The sequence below is a fragment of the Mercenaria mercenaria genome, chromosome 10 (genome assembly GCF_021730395.1).
Source record: "Mercenaria mercenaria strain notata chromosome 10, MADL_Memer_1, whole genome shotgun sequence".
NCBI classification, from domain to species: Eukaryota; Metazoa; Mollusca; class Bivalvia; order Venerida; family Veneridae; genus Mercenaria; species Mercenaria mercenaria.
Window position 1 is genome coordinate 36,640,150 of NC_069370.1, and position 19,406 is coordinate 36,659,555.

A 19,406-nucleotide genomic window follows, 5' to 3' on the forward strand; every position below is an offset into this window, starting at 1 on the left:
TAACCTCCCCAGCTTTCACAGGTTTTTTTGACGGTTTTGCTTTGGCTACATTCCATTCACACAGCCGGTCAGTACAAGTCTTTGAGGTCTCACCGGTTTTTGTGGCGTGTTCTATTTTGAATAGCATTCCTGCAACATGGTTGCAGGTTCCCAACATTCCAGCAGTACATGTACAATATGCTGAAAGTATTTCCCCGCCAGGTGTTTGCTGAGTGTCTTTCCGAATAACTGCCCAAACATCATATGCTTTGCTGTTTATTGACATGGACGGAGTTACCTTAGTCTTAAGGATACACTTGTCACTATTTTCTCTAATTTCATGAACAAACACCTCTTTAACCCACTTGTTTTCAAAGTACCTATATGCTTTTCCCTGTTTATACTCGTTTAAAATACGATGGATTACTTCCTTTGGAGTAGAGCAGTTCAGATAGGCTGAAATGTCTGTAATATATACTGGCGGCCACAATCTCATGCCAGTTTTCTCCCCTTTCCACCCGACTTTCAAGGAAAATGGATCTGGAACAACTTCCTTATCCACATGGAGTTTAGCCTTGTACTCCTGTAGCAGTCGTTGTTCGGCTTGTTCTGCTTTCTCATCTACCGGCAGATTTTCTTCCCAAACACAAAATGCTCTGAAAAAGGAAGAACAAAATTTGAACATATTGGCTAACATTGACAAGTAGATCTGCATAGGCAGCTCCTTATATCTGGTATTTACGATTTGCAATCCAAAGAAATTGAGCAAGAAGCATTGAAAGTCTATCATGCCCCCATGTAGCACTGTGCCTCACTCACATTTTAACTGGATCTGATATACATCTTATATAGGTCGTGATTTGTTATACCTTATGTTAATTTACATTTTTCAGATTCCTTTGACTACTTTTCGTTGAAATAGCAATTAAACATCATACTCAGAACCAGAAAACTGCTACGAACAGCTAAAATATTCAATTTTTATATCGTACGTAGATCTACTAACCTTGCTGAGAGTTCGTCGAATGTTCCATTCACTGACCGTTTTCTGTGCGATAAAAACACTTTCAATGCATGTACAGACCACAGTCTAAACTTATCAAGTGTCATATCACTTAAATCATCCATTTTCTCATTGTATTATGACAATAAACTTTAAATAACAAAGGACTGCTACGCTCTGATAATGATCATGTAAACAAATATGGCCGATTTGTACTCGAATATCCGGGCACTTTCAGTTCCCGGAAATCGATCAATCGGAACTGTGAATGTGTGTATTAGCAATTAAAATGTTAAAATACGGTTATTTTCGCGAAAATAAGATTTTTGTTTACGAAATTAAGCCATATTTGTCTAAATTTCTTTATTTTCTAAAATTCTTTTTCTAATTTCTTAAAGACTTTGTAAGTACCGACTTCATATGAGAAATGAGTGATTTTTATCTCACAATAACGAAATAATCATCATCTACCGTAATAATTCTATTTATAGCCCATGCTCTAATAAGCGCCCACTCCCGACTTTTCGGGGAAAAAACGGCCATTTTTTTCGGAAAAAATCAAAAATACGATGTTATCTTATAAGCGCCCATCCTATAAATCCAATGGAAATAATCCTACCTTTTAATTGTTTAAACAGCGAATTTTCTTATTTCCATTCTGATGTAAGATCGCACTTCACTTTTCTTATCTTTAATTCCGTATATTTTATATGTACACGGTATTTCAATGCCCCCATGTTCAGACATGCATGTCAGTATAGTTCCGATAGAATGATTATTTTTAGAAACATGAAAACCTTTTATGGCTGCTTTTACTGACACTAGGCCTGGTGCACAGTAAAGTGCCCAATTGGGTTAGCATCTAAGTCAAAAAATAAAGTTTTTACTTTGCCTTGAAAAATACCCTTTTTCTACACCCCAACATGTTGTGTACAAGGATCAGTACCTAAACAGATAACTTTTTTGGAAATTTTTTGAAAAATGTGGATTTAAGTTGCCAGGTCGGGTTGGGGACGGACATTACATCTCCATTCAAATTAGATTCCTGCTGTAAATGTTTTATATAAAACCAGTTCTTTTATGTGTATTTTCTAATAGTTTGAGGTCATAGATCAAGAAAATATAAGCCTTTACTCTTTGCTTTTCCATTTTTTCCAAAAAAAATGCTAATTTCTATGAAATTACGATTATTTTCTGTTTACCGCAAAGTTCACTTTACTCTAAAATTTGTAAAATGGAACATTTACAGCAGCAAAACACCTTTTAAGCAAGAAGTTAATACAAACAACAAAGTAGAAACATAAAAACTTCTATTCATATTACATTTGAGCAGAAAATATCATAATTAAATAACGCCTGAAATGGGGGACGGACATTACATAAAATGACTGGTTCAGCTTTTGCAACTATTTTGAAACATAAGTTACACTGAAACTCAAATTTCTTAACTAAGGGAACATTTGTGTCATTTCAATAGGTAACATGTCTATAATTATAGTAAATGGTTATACTGAATGATAAAAAGAAATTCATTTCAGACATTTATTGAGCAGTTAAAAAGCTAGCGAGATTGAAGTATTTCACTCATACTATTTACCAAAAGTATTCTAGTGTTATTAAACAGTTTTTGTCAAAATCAGCTTTACAATCAATTCTTCACTGCATATTACATGTATTATATTTGCAAGTACTGTTCTGTTTCAAAGAAAAAAACATACATGCAGTACAAGACTTAGTATTCACATAAAACTAATCGGTATTAACAACCTTCCAGTAGATGACCATAACTTGACTGTATCAGTTCATCTTATTTCTATCTTTGCTGTGTATTGCGCAAAAAGAAAGCACCAAAACATAATAATGTTCTGTCTAAGATTTCAAATATAACACTTCAACTCATTGTCAGTTTTTGTTTACTAATGTACCAATCTATTATAGTCTGTCTTTTCTCAGTTGAAGTACATGCTTCCAAACTTTCTCTTATAAATAGATTTGAGTATAAAAAGACATTATGGTATAACTTACATTAAACATAAAATCAAGTATCTTTTACAAAAGCTATGTATTACTTCCTTTTATATTACACCAAGATTTTTTACACATCGTCCTTTAAAAAGGGATTTATCAGAGAACAACTTTAGGTAAAATAAAATTAACGTTTTTTTTTTGAAAAAAGGTTGTCTCTCCATAACTTTTTAGTTATAACCTTTTCAATACATATCTCATTGTCTATTTTATTTTTCTCTCTTTGTTTTCTTTTTTTCTCTTCCTTTTTTTTTCACATTTAGCTAAGAGCGAATCCATCTCTATAATAATGATGAACTTCAAGAGCCAGTCTACTTGATTATGTATTAAAATTTCACATGCTTTTTTTTTAACAAGGGAAGTCCTTGGCAAAAAAAAGCAAAGTATATCCTGACCTAAGGGGTTTAATTATATACAATACACAGGATTATAACACTTACATCAGAGTGTTGTTTTAGGTAAAGATCCCATAATGATCAGTTAAGATCCAGTTCAGGGGTTTTATGGTCCCTTGTGTATTGGCACCCTGTTGAGAGAGTGTGATTTTGTGACCTTCTGTGGCCACCTGCAGTTTTTAGGGGTGTTTTATGGCATGTTGTTGCCATCTCAGTAGGTCACTTATTAATTATGTTGTTTTAAGGAATGATTTTAATGCATCTTATGACCCTTTATTTTGTAGATGAAAAGACAGGTATGAAATATACAAAAGGGCACCAGGGGAGTGGGGTCAAGTGTTTATGGTAGCTATTAAAAGAGGGGCAGTTTTCTGGATATGATGCTAAACCCTATAAATTACAAGACTATGAATTTCAAGAGTGAGGACTGAAAGTCCACTTACTTTTTTCAACATGTAGTTTTAGTCCAAAAATGTAATGTCCGTCCCCCAACACTTTAAATGTGCTTATAGATAATGTTTGACAAAGTTTTACTTTTTATATATATACTCATTTGTCCTTTTTCATGTTTTGCATGAATTCTTCACATGAAAGTAAAATTCATGTATGAATCTGATTCACTCTGCTGAAGATTTCAACAAATTTTGACAATTCTTTTTCATACACACTGTTTTTAAGAAAAAATATCACAAAATAATGTATTTTACTGATTTTTAATGCATTTTTTTCAAATTTCAGTTATTATTGGTAAAACAGAAATAAAAGGAATTGGATTTGATTGAAAATAATAACATATATACAAACATTCAAAATCAAATATAAGTGGGGACGGACATTACGGGGACGGACATTACAGATAACTTTTACATTTTTGTCAGTATCTAAAAAACTACTTGATGGATTTCAATATTTTTTGGAAATGTTATTCATGTCATCATATGTAATAAAAATATGCTGCAAATTTCTAGTTGTATAACTCTTAATGAAATTTATGGTAGGGGGACGGACATTACGGATTTTTTGTCACAAACTTACTTTTGGCGGGACATTCGACCATATTTGTTTTTAGAGTTGATGTACAGAAATGATACTTTGATTATTACAACTTGCATATTTTTCAAACTTTTCAAGGCTATCTTACATGTTCCAACACCAAAAAATACTATTTTTTCTACATTTCTTTAAGTATAGCTTTTTCAGATTTCTAGGGCGTTACATCCATACAACTTTGGTTCAAGCAATAATTCCGAAAAGCAAAATTACAGAAGTAGATGATGTTATATATCAAATGAAAGCTAAGATATTTTTCTTTCACAAAATTTAACAGTGAAGATGTTTAAAAGAACAGAATTTCTGTAAAACAGCTAACAAAAGTAATGAAATTTTAGATGCTAACCCGTTACATGCAAAAATGGCTAATTTTTGCTTACTTAAACTTGTCGCATTACTTGAATTCTAAATTTTCATGATAAATGTTCACCTCCACATTTACATCTGTATCATATCTTACTTATAAACTTTATTTCATAGTTCTATCATGTATAGTTTGAAAGATGGAGCTATGAACATGATTTTTTGCTGAATTGGGCACTTTACTGTGCACCAGGCCACTAACACACATACCGCCATATACTACATGTACTGTTGTGTATTGACCCAGGTAAACATGTGCTTATGCAAAGGCGCGCGCTTTTCTTTATTACGTCACGTCACTAGTCTGGCATTTCGAGACAGGGGTACCGCAAGGGAAATTTAATCAATACTGGATTCGAGGCATTTGATCTTTAATAGGATGTTGTTTAAATTTATATCTTGTGTATCTGGCCTCTTGTAAATCATAGAAACTGCCTAGTCCTTCATTCTTTTCACTTTGGAAAGCCATAGGGAAACACTAGTCGTATTTAATTAATTGCCGCTTAAAGTACCGATGTAGTACGTTCGTTATCGATTTCTGTGCGACCATCACGTAGTCGCCGACACCGGTGTGTTCGAAAATAAATGTTGCATCAATTTTGAATGATTGGTTGTGATTTATCTCTAATATTCGCCCATCCCTAACTTTTGAACAGACCAGTTTTCTAATAAACGCCCGGGCTATAAATAGAATTATTACGGTATATTTTTTTTTCATTAACGAAAATAACGGGATTTATGTATCAGCAGCGTTAATTACGTAAATAATTTAAGAACAAACCGTTCTGATTATCTATCTTAAAATAACCTTTATATAACATATTTTCATACTTGGTGTTTAATTATATTTTCAAATCATCTTAAAGACTATTTTAGTACACGGCTATATTAAAAAAAAACAACAAGATTTTTAAATCATGGGCCGATTTCGCTGATTTTAATTATGAAAATAACTTTAATACCTCTTTATTTATTTATTTCAACCAAATATCCAAATATAAATAATTATAATGTAACTGAAAGAAGTATAAGATGTCACCATCTTCATTACATTGATATTTAAAATCATAATCAGAAAAACGTGATCTTTTGATTGGATTATCACACCTTGATTAATTGTTTGTTGATATACAGCACGTGTATATTTATCAGCAGTGCGCATTGCAATTAACAATCAATTAAGCGATTGTGGTGACATCGGATATTTATAAACATGTGTCAACATTATCTTTAATTTCGGCGAAAATGTAAAGAAAACAATAGGAAATTAAACAACACATTGCTTATTTTCGCATTTAATGTTATTTTCGTAAGAGATTTTGACGCACACAAAGTATTTGCTTTACAGAATACAGAATATGATTTTTGTTATTTACAAACAGCTCTTTTCTTTTCTATGAACGACATTCCTTCCTTTTAAAAGTATGATTTTAGCAACTTCAAGCGATTTCGGTCACACATTAAACCGGAATCCACCAAAAAAATCGGGATACACTGGAATACATTTTCCATAACCGGGATACACCTGTATTTTGTAAGTTAAAGGTATTTTTGAAGTTTTTTTTAAATAATTCAATCATATATATCATAAATGAATAAAATACGAAAGGAAAATAAAATACGTTCACACAAAATTTCCATTACCGAAATACACCATTATTTTATTAATAAATGGTATTTTTGTAGGGTATATTGCGGAAATCATTCGTGTATAATATAAATACAGGGTTTTCCCTCGGGTTTTTTATTTGGGAGTCCATGGACTCCCATGGCTGCTAATTTAAGGGTCCCTAATAATTTTTGGGGGTCCACAAATTATTTATCTTGAAAATGGACATTATTACTATAAAAATTTACCCTAAAAATGAATGAACTTAATTTAGATAGCAGTTGATTCAATATTTTGGAATGGTATCTTTCAAAATGGCATGAGCTTCTCAATTCAGACAGATTACAAAAGGTGTGATAGTCTTTTTGTTATGATCAAATAGGGAGACAATCAAAATCCCCTTGATCAAAATCCCCTACACTCAAAAATGACAGGGTGTTACAAAATCCCCTTCGTACTTTTGCAGGGGGTATCATAATCCCCTCTGTGATTTTTACTTATTTCATCATGTTCAAATACAACTATATACAAATTAAAAGTCCATTGCATAAAGCACGTAAATACAATGCCTTTAGCAACATAATGTAATTTGGAGCACTGATATCTATATATCGGGTATGACTGAATAGCGAAATCTAGACAGAAAATGTAAACTAATGAATAATTTTAAAAATCCTTTAAAAATTTTATTAAAAATATAAATCTACATGTGCATGTCAATTTTCAAAAAAATATACTTATATTTAGGGTGGTTTTGAAACGAAAAACTTATACGGGTCTTGATTTCGCCCGATTCTACATGCGCGAAAATCTCAAGTGACAGGTAAAATCAAGACATAAAATTTAAAGTGATGAAGTTTCTTTTTAAATCTTTTTAGGCATTTATTAAGAATATATTTCTTAGTTTGCATGTCAATTTTCAAGAAAAAATATTTATATATAAGGAGGTTTTGAAACGAAAAACGCATACGTGTGTTGATTTCGCCAGATTTTATATGCGCAGAAATCTCAAGTGACAGGCAGAATCAAGACATAAAATCTAAAGTGATGATTACTTTTTAAAATTCTTTTAAGCTTTCATTAAGAATATATTTCTACGTGTGCATGTCAATTTTCAGGAAAAAATATTTATACTAAGTATTAATTAGAAACGAAAAATATATACGGGTGTTGATTTTGCCAGATGGTCAGTGACATGCAAAATCAAGTCATAAAATTTAAAGTGATGAATAATTTTTAAAATCCTTTGAAACTTTTATCGGAAATATAAATATACGTTTGCATTTCAATTTTCAAGAAAAAATATTTATATTTAGGGTGGTTTTGAAGCGAAAAACGTATACGGGTCTTGATTTCGCCCGATTCTACATGCGCGGAAATAATAAATGACAGGTAAAATCAAGACATAAAATTTAAAGTTTAAAAATTTTACTAAGTATAAATATTTTTTCTTGAAAATTGACATGCACACGTAAAAATATATTCTTAATGAAAGCTTAAAAGGATTTTAAAAAGTACTCATCACTTTAAATTTTATGTCTTGATTTTACCTGTCACTTGAGATTTCCACGCATGCAGAATCGGGCGAAATCTAGACCCGTATAAGTTTTTCGCTTCAAAACCACCCTAAATATAAATATTTTTTCTTGAAAATTGACATGCACACGTAGATTTATACTTTTAATAAAAGCTTTAAAGGATTTTTAAAAATATTCATTAGTTTACATTTTATGTCTAGATTTCGCTAATTTGATTAGATTTCGCGAAATCTACTAGATTTCGCTATTCAGTCATACCGCTATATATCTATAATGTTAATCACAGAGGGGATTATGATACCCCTTGCAAATGTGCAAAGGGGATTTTGTAACACCCAGTCAATTTTCAGTGGAGGGGATTTTGATCAAGGGGATTTTGGGGTAATTACCGGCAATTAAGGTGTCACCTCGTGTCAATTATGTTGTTCACAGTTTTATCTCGGTTAAAGATAATACTCGATCCTTAATTAGTATCATACTTTTTTGTGATTTATTAATATTTTTCATCAAAATACTTCAAATTTATATGAAATTAATTTTGTTTAATAAAAAAGTAAACCATTCGATCTTTTACGGCACTTTTAGATTTTAGCGATGACAGTTAGCGCGGAGAGTAGTTTCCCTTTACCAAAATGGCAAACATCGATAACAAAACTTGTTTTGAAGTTGGAAAATCGTCTATACCTGTGTATAATGAGCACCCACGATTCGGGGATGGTCCCGGTGGTAAAAAACTGCGCATTTTACATGGGTATCTGCGCAAAGGAGGCTTCAGTGCAAAGGAGTTTCGTGACTGATTTTGCGGGTCCAGTGGACGCAGAGGCACTAAAAAATGCGAGTTCAAAGCAGTAAAAGCGCGTCAGAGACGCAGAAAACCTGCGTCCGGGAAAACCCTGTAAATAATACTGGCAGTAAGTTTCCGAAGGATAAGTTAAATTCTTTAACGCAAAACGATTTTATAAGAGATTGAAATTCGGCGACCACGCGGGAAATTACCATAACCGAAATACACCCGTATTTCTTTAACAAATGGTATTTTTGAAGTGATTTATGACTGAATTCAAACATATATATCATAAAATATTATTTTTCAAAAGGAAATTAAAATACTTTTGCGCGTTACGTCTTGTACATGATTGAAAAGCGGCGTGCGCACTGGAAATTTGTGAATTCGGAATTTCCATGTCCTAGATTCTCTAATGTACACAGGTATTTCTTTAATAAATCGTGTATTTAGGGTTTATGATAGAATTCAATCATATCTCAAATAAATAATTAATTTACAAAAGGAAAATAAAATGCACAAAACGTTTTTACACGAAGTTGAAAATTTGTTGAGCGCATGGGAAATTTGCGCACTCGTGGATGAACAACAATCGCCGTAATTTTGTTAACTTTTAAATTAAATAAAAGCTTATCATATTTAACAGCACTTAACTTAAGCTTGTAAAACATTATTTGTCACATGTCACATGTGTGTGCTTACAAATATACTGATTAATTGATATAATCAATAGGTGTGATAATCCAATCAAACTCTATCAGAACTAATCAGAGGCACGTGTTTGTTACGCCGCATATATTCAAAGGACATTAATTGTGCTTTGGCAATAAATACAGTAAACGTTTTTATATTCATATATAAACATGATATAGTTCTTTTAAAAACTGATTTTTCATAATAATTTTTCTTCTTAAATTATCAAATTAAACATGAAGAAATAATTCAATTAGTTCCAATAATAAACTTTCCGGTCAGCGCAGTTTATTCACTAACATGTATTTTGTGTATGATTCATTTAAAAATAGCATGTTTATATACATCTACAGTGAAACACCGCTCGCTCGAGCATCGATGACTCGAGCACCCGGGCTCGCTCGAGCAATTCATGTGGTCCCGGCCGATTTCCTTCTATTTTCTATGTGAAATTACCATGGCTGGGTCGAGCATCGATAGCTCGATCGCTCGAGTATGACACCTGGTCCCTGTGTATTAACTTACTCTTTGTTGCTTATGGCAAACTCGAGCAGAGGTGTCAAAATTTTTCACACCATCGGCGGTCAGAATGTATCGGTTAATTTAAAATTTTCTCACATCGTAAAAATTGCATGGTCTATTCCCCGACTATCTTAAATGTTTGTTTGTCGGTATATTTGATCTGATAATGAGATTAATTATTGATGAAAGGTGGAAGAATAATTTTATTGATCAAAATTGTTATTAATTATTACTTTTTTTGCGGGATCGAGGAGATAATTATGAGATCTTAATATTTTAATCAGCAGTTGTTTGCATGCAAATAAAGGAAATAAGATAGCATTTTCATAAAATTGAGACGATAATTATGAGATCTTATTTTGGAAAAGAAAATTGCGAATTCGATTACAGTATTTCAAATAAAAAAATGTCTTAGCTGTTTCTTCACATGTGCCATTTACGATCTCTCATAAATAACGTTTGTAATACGTTTTTTTTTTTGAAAATGTCACGAGTGTGTTATTATAACGCATCATCGTTTCCTCTGCAAATGGTCTCGATGACAGTTGGTAAAACAAACTTCAATTTTCTTCGTATTTTGGTCAATGTTTGGGTCGCTCGAAACCATGGATAACTCGAGCATTTTGCTCATCCCCTTGCGACTTCGAGCGAGCGGTGTTTCACTGTATATATTAATATTTTCTAAAATATGCAACATGGAAGAAATATAAAATGAAAACATACAACTATTTTTGAGGGGTCGAAATGTCTTTGGGGTCGAATTGTCCAAGAAAATTAAATTTTGGGGTTGAAATGTCTTGTGGTCGAAATGTCTTGGGGTCGAAACGTCCAAGATTCAATAAAAATTATCAAAAGAAAAGTGGGGGTCATGTTTGATGCAAGAAAAATATTTCTATTCAAACACAAACTGCAAAATCAGGTAAAAAAATGAGAATCCAAATAGTAGTGGTGGTGTATGATCTAAGATTCCATGACAAATTCTGTTACGCTATCATGCTTCCAAAATGTCCAGCATCAGCCACGGGCATGGGTCCAGTGATTTTTTGTTTAATATAAAAAATCCCTTTTTCACACAAATATACTTTCTATATGTTTGTCAAATGAAAAAAAAAAATTGATGATAAAAAATCCGGTCACAGTATCGTATACATTGAAAAGGTGAACTATGTGAGCGTAACGCTATGGGAAGCTACTCTGCAAACTTGTGGACATTTCAGAATCAGAGTTTATACACTTGCAGCCACTACCTGCATAATCGCACCTTCGAAACATTTAAAGCCTTCCATAAATACTAAACTGACCCCTTAAAATGCTTTGAAAAACACAGTACAAGTCTCTACGAGCGAAATATTTCAGTTATCCCCGGCGATTTCAGCTGCCAAATGAAGTGATAAAAACCAGGAACACGTCCGCTATCCGGAATGAAATCGCCGAGGATATCTGAAATATTTCGCTCGTAGAGACTTGTACTGTGTATTTCAAAGCAATTTATGGGGTCAGTTTAGTATTAATGGAAGGCTTTAAATGTTTCGATGGTTTTCAATGTATATGATACTGTGACCGGATTTTTGGTCATCGATTTTTTTTCATTTGACTTCATGTTGCCAAAACTGTATTGCACCGCGATATGCACCCAACGTACCAGTTTTCTAGGGTATTTCCTTGCATTTTTTCTTTGTCAAATGTGTTTCGCGAATTGCCATTTTTTCATGGTCTTCTCGATTGAAATATTAGTTCCAAAACTTTAATCGAATAGATAAGCGTTCCAGGTCATGCAGGTGCTTACAGCAGTTGATTAACGCATGAATCCAATCTTTCTATGACAATGACTGTATATAAACAATATGGCAGACAGAGGTGCCGGCCTTAGAATTGTCGCGAGCTAAAAGGCAAAGAGAGAAATCTTAGGTCTCATTTCGGGTTGAAATTCGACCTGCAGACAAAGAAAATAGTCGATGGTATTGTAATCTGTCGGTTATGCAGTGGTACCGTAAAATACAGCGGCTGAACATATCAACCGGCAGCACCTGAGAGTGAAACCGAAAGTTGGACACATGTCCATACTCTAAAAATAAGTTGTTGTAAACAATCATGAACTAAACATGTTGAAAGAGTGCAGTATAGTACATACAATAACATTCAGAATGTAATTGACTTGTACACATATACATTCCTTATGTTAATTATTTTCTAATTTCTAGGTCCTGAAGCCCTTATAAGTTATATTCTATTCAAAACCTTGAGAGTGATACTTGTTTTAGCTTATGTTTACTTTCTACAACTTATTTTAAGAGTATGGACGTGTATAAAGGTTTTACTGTAGTAAAAGAATCTCAGGTCATAGCTTTAGTTCAAGAAGCAATATATTGTGGTACATATTGCGATACGACAATAATGTATTGCAATATATCGTGGTACACTTCAGGCGTATCGTGACACCCCTAACAAGTATGCTGAGTAACTTCCTGTAGCATTAAGCTCTCGTAGTTCACCTTGTCAATGTATTTGATACTATGTCCGCATTTTTGGTTGTCAGTTTTTTTCTTTAGACTAACGTATACCTGTAGGATACCTGTACCTGTAGGATGATTTTGGGCTCTGTAGTAAAGACTAGATCCTTTTTAAGCTCCTCTTGCAGACTTTATTTTTGACGTTATTACTGCAAGTTCTCGAAACAAAATTTGGTAGTTGTGTTGGTAACAGATAAAGAGAACTTAATTACAAACAGTTGTCCCATGACAACATCAATTCTGGTCTCAAAACTGCTACAGCATGTCTCCCTGCCAGTGATGGTCAAGTCTGATATATAGTTGATACATTTGTATGATAAAAGGGATTCTTGAAAAAAGTTTATACTAGACCAGTGCCTGTGGTATCACATCGTCATATCTCCACTCTCAATATTACCTCCATGCCTACATTACTGTCTGCCCCTCAAAACAGTATTTTTTACAATTTCTTGATAATCTGCCTCTACCAACACTGTTAAAGCTGTGAATCTTGGGTGAGGATATTGGACTATCATGGCCCGCTTGTGAGGAAGCTGTCCAGCAGATCATGTGTGTAAGGTTGTTGGATTTACCCAGAGACCTGAAAGAATGCCCTGAGAGGCTCCTGGGGTCTTCCTGGAAAGTTTCATATGACCTACAGAAGTGTCGGGATGACATTTAACACCAGAAAAATGTAGGGGGACAATCTTTCGGCCAGTTTTCAGATTTTTCTTAAAAATTGAACACATTTTGCAGTGAACACCATCTGTTGGAACACAGAAAAATGTGCCACCTGAAATAAGAAAGGTTGAGCACTGTGATTTATGAGTGCTTATACACACACCATGGCTTATCATGACTTCTTATTGGAGAGCTATTTTGCCTAATCTGTTTTGGTTTCTTGTCTTCTAGATGGGGATCTCAGTGAAGGATGTCAATGCGCATGATTTTACAAGGGCCTTTGCTGCCTTTTTAAAGAAGTAAGTAAACTTAATAAATTAAGTAAATTTTATCATGGGGCTCTTTGGCTTCTAAAGTTGTTAAGGTTACTGGCTTAAAATACTTGCCCTTCAGTGCTCACACCCCACTTGAGGTATAGAATTTTTTCATGTGTAGAGGCCATCCAGCCGGTTTTATGAAATTCGGTGATTCTACCCAGCCACCTGCCCTGATGAAAAAATGTTCGCTTCCACCATCAAAACCTAGAAAGGTGCTATATGACCTGTAATTTTCAGTGTAATGTTAAATCCAACATGAACAAATGAAACAAAATAAAAATGTTAGAGAGTATCTCATTTGAAATAAAGTGTGAGTAAGTGACAGTTTTTATTCTTTGCAGCTTGAGACTACTGTTGTATTACATTTTGGTAGGATAAGTATTTAGAACAAAAAAAAACACGTGCTTTTCATTTGTTCACACTAGTCCCTTGCTGGGTGAAAACTAGGTTTTAGAACTGTGGAGTTTTCTGTACTACCAGTTTTGTGATCAGTTTACTTGGTAATGACCAGCATTTATGGATGGATTTTCAAGTGCTTTGCACCTTGACAATATCAGGGGTTCCACTAGACCTGAAAACCCAAGAGTCCCAGGGCCCTTGGGTCCAAATTTTGAAGGGTCCTTTGAAAATCTCCTTGGTCAGATGGAACCTCTGACAATATGTCAGATGTTCAGAACCAAGGCCCCAGTCAGAGGAGGAGGTGATAGATGTCACTTTTCATTTCGTTATGGGCCTAGATGTTATATAAGGTAGGAAAGCCCAGCAAATAAAAATTGATGTCTGTCAAAAATTGTGCAACAAAAGAGACTCCATTTATATTGGAAGTATACTTTGGTCAAAAGAGGAACCTTATTTTTAGCAACAATAAAGCTGTGGCATTGACTAGGTTCTATATCAGAATTTGTTTTTCAGGTCTGGTAAAATGAAGGTACCAGAATGGACTGACTTTATCAAGACTGGTACATTCAAGGAACTGTCACCTTATGATGTTGACTGGTATTTCATCAGAGCTGGTAAATAAATTTCTTTCCTAGACTAAATTATATTTTCATGTCTCAGTGATGATTATATCTGGCTTGAGTACCATAATGAGAGTATTTTTAGCTGATTTAATTCTGAGTTGAGACTTAAAAAGGATTAACAGGCAGGGCTTCGGAAATTTGCCGGTTTGTCGGTTTTGGACTGATTTTTGACTTTTCAGACCGATTCGTGAAGTGAAAAAACGAAAAAAATTGATCCCGTAAAAATGGAGAAAAGTAGAAATTTCGGTCTGATATCTCAATACACGATCACCTGCCAAATAGGAAATTGTTGGTCACACCTTCAGATATCAATAAACGTGTCAATCGGTCTGATTGTCACTTTGATAATCGGTCCGTAATTAGCGCGTGACACAATCAGTGCTCGCGCGGCACATCCTTTAATGTTTGCAGACAGCCGACTGCGGTGTATTAAACATTTTTGACTGGTTTCCTAACGTTTCTGACTGGATCCAAATCATTTCGACGGGGATCCACTTCTTTTATTTAGAATCCGACAGATGGTTTATTTCAAAAGGCTATGTTTGATCACGATAACAAACAAATGGTCGCTGCATTTAATCAAAGAGCTATAATTGTACATTATAGGTCTTTGATTTAATGAGACATCACACGGAAAACCGATAAAAATAATATTTATAATTACTTGATTTGAAAAAATTACATGATTCATTTGTTGGGGCTCCAGTTGAAACAAATACAGAAAATCGTCTTTGCAACCCGACTGTACAAAAAAAGAAAAACCACGAATGATAAAGAAAACCGGAGTGGCACTGTTTATCAAATCGGTCTTTTAAAAAACGTTTCAAAATGAAATTTTGTTTACATCAGAAGAGAACATATAACTTTATAAAATGTAGTTGCTTATTGAAGTACAACGTAAGTGAAATGAAATATCCGTGGCCAACCCGCGTGACGTTTTGGTACTATACATGCGGGAAATTCGATCTCAGCGTTCAAATAAGGTACACATTCGGTCCGCGGCAGAGTATTCTTTAAATACTGAGGCTGTTTAGCAGAGAATATGTGTCGTGTAACTCACTTTGACGCATTGTATTTTATAGAATTCTGTCAAAGAATGAGGAAACATCACAAAGTATCTGCCGTGTATACGGTATCGAAGTCACGTGCGTTGGCTTTTAGACTAGTTACGCACACGGTGTCAATGCCTCGTATTATCTCGGAAAAACATCGAAATTTAAACAAAGTAACGATCACACATAACACTGAATAACTGTCTTCATTGTATGGTAACGCGCGATGACTGGTAACTCAGTTTTAATGCTTGACATGCTTATTTCTTTACCCTATCACGTTTTACAAAATATGTAATATTGGGAATGTGGTGGGTGGGATAGTGCCGATGTCAGGATTTTCGTTTCGGACCGATTGAGTTATCAAAATTTCCGGAGCCCTGTTAACAGGTGTACCAAAAGTAATGTTACATGGTGCTGTGAAATCTTTAGATTTTGTGCTTTTGATCAAAATGATTGTTTTGTTGGGTTATGAAATTTTGAAGACAAGGTGGATAGGAATTTTACTGGTTTGTTGGGATCTAATTTTGTTCATTATCTCAACCATGAAATCTATGAAAATTAATTGCAGATGAATACTAGTGATTTCATCGTATATTTCAACATAATTATTGTGGTCTTCATGAAGATATATAATCTATACGGTTTTAAAACCGTAACTATGAATTAAAAAGTATGATCTGGGGTTTCATTAGGGGGCGTGAATTTCCACCTACTATAGTTGTCTGAAGCCCCAGCTTCTTTCCTCGAGCAAGTAGTTCTAAATGAGAGGAACCCCAGACCCCACTGTATACATTCTATAGGTAAGATCAAGACTTTTTGTTGACAGTGACATGTGAATTTCTGATGATGAACCTCTTATCTCTTGACAATCAGTGAGAGTTAAAACTGATTTAATGAGCCTGATGGGAAATTCACCATAACTTACATTTCAAAACTTGAGACAGATGTCTGTTTTAATACGCCCAAAGGGACATGTTTTGTTATACCCCCGGTGTCCATCTGTCCGTCCGTTAGCAATTTCGTGTCTGCTCTGTAACTCTTGAACCCCTTCAAGGATTTCAAAGAAACCATACAAAACTGTTCACCACATCGGGAGGACGTGCAGAGCGCATGTACTGGATGGCTCACTTCAAGGTCAAGGTCACAGGGGTCAAAGGTCATATGAGTTTGTTTCGTGTCCACTCTGTAACTCTTGTTTTTTCTTCGAAAGGGAAAAACTTGTCTGCAAATTGCGATGGTGTTGAAGTTCAACTTGTTTAGTACCGATTCATTAAATGAAACATATGTTAGGCCTGTTACTTTATGCGTTTTCTTTAGTCCCTTGATAAAGTATAGGTTGCATAGCTGTACATAACAAGCTAAATATTTTGTTGTCTAGTGAGCTTTGACACTTAACGTTACACTTAAATATTACTGAACCTCCTCAGAGGTTAAAAAGTTGGCTAGTTTTTATGCCCCCAAAGGGAGGCATATAGTTTTTGAACCGTCTGTCGGTCTCTCCGCAATTTTCGTGTCCGGTCCATATCTTTGTCATCGATGGATGGATTTTCAAATAACTTGGCATGAATGTGTACCACAGTAAGACGACGTGTCGCGCGCAAGACTCAGGCCCGTAGCTCAAAGGTCAAGGTCACACTTAGACGTCAAAGGATAGTGCATTGATGGGCGTGTCCGGTCCATATCTTTGTCATCGATGGATGGATTTTCAAATAACTTGGCATGAATGTGTACCACAGTAAGACGACGTGTCGCGCGCAAGACCCAGGTCCGTAGCTCAAAGGTCAAGGTCACACTTAGACGTCAAAGGATAGTGCATTGATGGGCGTGTCCGGTCCATATCTTTGTCATCGATGGATGGATTTTCAAATAACTTGGCATGAATGTGTACCACAGTAAGACGACGTGTCGCGCGCAAGACCCAGGTCCATAGCTCAAAGGTCAAGGTCACACTTAGACGTTAAAGGATAGTGCATTGATGGGCGTGTCCGGTCCATATCTTTGTCATCGATGGATGGATTTTCAAATAACATGGCATGAATGTGTATCACAGTAAGACGATCTGTCGCACGCAAGACCCAGGTCCGTAGCTCAAAGGTCAAGGTCACACATTAAAGGTCATTTTTCATGATAGTGCATTGATGGGCGTGTTCGGTCCATATCATTGTCATTCATGCGTGGATTTTAAAATAACTACGCATGAATGTGTGACACAGTAAGACGACGTGTGGCGCGCAAGACCCAGCTCCGTAGGACAAAGGTCCTAAACTCTAACATCGGCCATAAGTATTCATTCAAAGTGCCGTCGGGGGCATGTGTCATCCTATGGAGACAGCTCTTGTTACTTGCTGTTACAGTAACAAACTCAAGGTCTTAAGGTGAAAGGCCATTGAAGTAGTTAAAGACTTGTCACATACCAGTAATCTGCAATGTTCTAGTGATGAATAAATATACTTGAATATTCCATGAGAGGATATTTAACTGATTTAATTCTGAGTTTAGAACATGTGCAGAACTTAGTCCCACAGTATCTGTATTTGTTTCTCTCTACATATGTTGTGTTTCTCCAGACTTTAGTTCCAAACTTCAATTTATTCTCCAGATTGGAGTGTAAATGGTATTTTGGTTCATGTGACTTTTGTCAGAATAAAAATTTGAGAGACGCCACTTGCTCTGATTTTTTGCAAACCATAATTTTGCATCTGCTGCTGTTATAAATGTAACTGCCTCTGATTTGGTTGTCCAACTCCCGTATCTTTGCTATTCTAGGGAAAAAAAATGAAAAACTGTCTGTACATTCTTTATCGTTAAAACTAGATATTTAACTGCAGATGTAGAATTTAAACTGCAAACAAACTTATTTTTCAAGTTCCATGTGCTTCTGGGACAGCATGTATGAAAATAATAGGAACTACTAGTATCTTACCCATGCATGATAGCAAGAGGCGACTTATAGGGTCTAACACTTTATGTTGTATCCCTATGTTACAGTTTTTATTCCATGCATCAGTTTTATTTCAATGTAAGAAAGGTAAGAAGCAGCTAGAATTTTTTGTCCTGTTTGGCACCACATAACTTTTGCCATGTGTGCTTGATAAAAATTTGATAAAAGAAATGAAAAATTGAGGGGTGTTCCAGTGATGAATAAATGTGCTTGAATTTACCATGAGAGGAAATTTAACTGATTTAATTCTGAGTTTGGAACACCACACTTACTGTGACTTAGGATGAGCCTTAACCAGAGTAGTGTACAACTTAGTTGCATAGATGTTTTTCTCTCTCTTTGTTTTGTCAAGTGGACATGTACAAGATTTCAACAGATAACTTGGTAATTACGTAATTTACAGTAAATGGTTTTTGTGCTGTTCTACTTTGCAAACCTATAACTCAGTATGTAGGTTACAGATTGGCTTTGATAGTTTGGTGGGTTTGCTCCCTGGCCTTGTCGTATCAGAGACGCAAAAAATTGCACTTTTAGCTTCCTTGCTTGGCACTCAGGATAGTACTAGGACTGATCAGCCTGGTGTCCTTGTAATGTGACTGGATGGGGTATCATGTCACATGTCTACGACATGATATTACAGTTGAACCGCAGTATAAAGTCGGGCATTGCTCTCGCTGCAACAAGTTGACAGCGCTGTTTATATGACTGTAAAACTGGTCAAAGGCGACTCTGAATCCAAAACTTACACACTTGACAGCTTGGTAATGAGTGTTTTAAATTTATGCCATTGAAAAAAGTGAAACTGATCCCTCATAAGGTTTTGGTTCGCGAGTTAATATAAACAAAAAATAATATTGAATAAGTGTAACTTGAAAAGTCCCCTATCCAAGTGCAAGACATATTCATGTTTTGTTGATAGAAGTAACCGCCTTTATTTTCA

The 19,406-nt window shown here is 34.8% G+C and overlaps 1 protein-coding gene across 3 annotated transcripts in view; it reads left to right on the forward strand.

Moving 5' to 3' along the window:
- Positions 1–19,406, forward strand: part of LOC123559363 (40S ribosomal protein S19) — a 37,880-nt gene that overhangs the window by 15,003 nt on the left and 3,471 nt on the right. For all 3 annotated transcript variants that reach the window (XM_045351089.2, XM_045351090.2, XM_045351091.2), the window contains exons 2-3: positions 13,363–13,430; positions 14,361–14,461. In XM_045351089.2, the coding sequence (XP_045207024.1) occupies positions 13,363–13,430; positions 14,361–14,461 (169 nt within the window). The remainder of the gene's footprint in view (positions 1–13,362; positions 13,431–14,360; positions 14,462–19,406) is intronic.